Here is a 1,899-nt window from a genome sequence, read left to right on the forward strand (position 1 = left end):
TATCGCTGACGACGGAGAAGAGCAAAACGCTGAAATACGCATCGTGGAATCCGAATGGATATCCGTTGATCGATAGATACTTTAATTTTTGCATTCCACTCAATACTCTTTTGGGATTCTGCGAGGATTACAAGCGGATTGTAATCAACGCGCGTCACGAACTTGTATTAATACGCTCGCGCAACGATAACAATTGTCTAATCGCACGAGCTGGTATGATTGAACTACTCAAGATACAGTGGCGAATGCCACACGTAGTTCTGAGCGAAGTTAACAAGTTGTCTCTTCTTCGAACTTTGATAAGCGGAAGATATTTAAGCATGTGCTTCCGTTCGTGGGATCGGTACGAATTTCCTCTGCTGCAAAACACGACCAAGCATTCTTGGGCGGTCAAAGCCGCGACGCAATTGGAAAAACCGCGATACGTAATCTTTGCTCTCCAAACCGGCCGAAAAAATATGCTCTCTGAAAACACTGCTCAATTTGATGCTTGTAAACTCACCAATGTGAGACTGCATCTGAATTCAGATTTTTATCCGTACGACGACATGAACTTGGATTTCAACAGGAATCGATACGCTATACTGTACAACATGTATGCGCGTTTCCACAAAGCTTATTACGGATTCGATAATACGTATTTGGATATCGATGAATTCTTGAAAGCCGGTCCATTCGTAGTCATAGATTGTTCGCGACAAAATGACTCTGTCAAAAGCGCCACCGTCGACGTGCGAATAGAATTTGATTGTAAAGAAAATATACCGGCCAACACCACCGCCTATTGTTTCAATATACACGATCGAATGGTTGAATATAATCCGTTAAATAACGTTGTGCGCAGACTCGTATAAAAAGTTATAAATTTGACGTGTGCGAATGGGAACGTTAGTTTTCCGATAATTGACAACGATGTCTGACGTACCAATTTTCGTCGACTTGCAAGGTTATGCGTTCAACAACATTTTTATTGTAAAAGAAGCAGCGGTACTTCGAGATGGCGAAACATTATCTCATTACGTATTTCGTGAACACGTACCATGGAATTTGTTGACAAAATCGGAAAAATCGCTGGTGTATTGGTTACGAATACATCACGGCTTTCGATGGGAAGATGAGCACGTATAACCAGTCGAGAAGCCTTATCAACAATGCCATTGGTACGGAACCGCCTCTAATATATGTGAAAGGACTCGAGAAGAAGTGGCTGTGTGAGATTTTGAAAGATGATGTAGAGATCGAAACAATTGATGTGGATTATAAGGATATTACGCGTCTGAAAGACTTGGATATAATCGGAACCTTGCGTTGTGGATATCACATTAGACATTGCGCTATGCAAATGTTTGCAAATTGTACAAGTGATGGTTTGAGCGTAACACACATGTAAAACAATTATGATTTATATTAATAAAATAATGTATATTGCACCCGTATGACTTTATTCCGCTTTTTACACGTTACATAATCCGCCATGTAATATGACCTATCGCTTATCTCGCGACGTATAATAGATTATACGTAAGAACATTTATGCGACATGTAATTGATCTGTCGCTTATCTCATGAGATATAATAAATTATTATTTGTAAGAACGTCTCTCGTACATCTATCGAACGTCTATCGAACACCTATCGAACGTCTCTTGAACGTCTATCGAACGTCTATCGAACGTCTCTTGAACGTCTATCGAACATCTATCGAATGTCTATCGAACGTCTATCGAACGTCTATCGTACATCTTTGAACGTCTATCGAACGACTATCGAACGTCTCTCGTACGTCTATTGAACATCTATCGAACATCTATCGAATGTCTATCGAATGTCTATCGAACGTCTATCGAACGTCTATCGTACATCTTTGAACGTCTATCGAACGTCTATCGAACGTCTCTC

At 40.3% G+C, this 1,899-nt stretch overlaps 1 protein-coding gene across 1 annotated transcript; it reads left to right on the forward strand.

Annotated features, from left to right (window-relative positions):
* Positions 1 to 215: 215 nt before the first annotated feature.
* LOC105679226 (uncharacterized) lies at positions 216 to 854 on the forward strand. The gene has a single exon (XM_012379138.2). It carries the CDS (start codon positions 216 to 218, stop codon positions 852 to 854), a length of 639 nt encoding a protein of 212 aa, XP_012234561.2.
* The last annotated feature ends 1,045 nt before the right edge of the window (positions 855 to 1,899 follow it).

This window comes from Linepithema humile, chromosome 2, assembly GCF_040581485.1.
Source record: "Linepithema humile isolate Giens D197 chromosome 2, Lhum_UNIL_v1.0, whole genome shotgun sequence".
Classification (NCBI taxonomy): Eukaryota; Metazoa; Arthropoda; class Insecta; order Hymenoptera; family Formicidae; genus Linepithema; species Linepithema humile.

Coding starts and splice junctions, on each gene's coding strand:
- LOC105679226 (XM_012379138.2), top strand. CDS start 216: ATGATTGAACTACTCAAGATACAGTGGCGAATGCCACACGTAGTTCTG.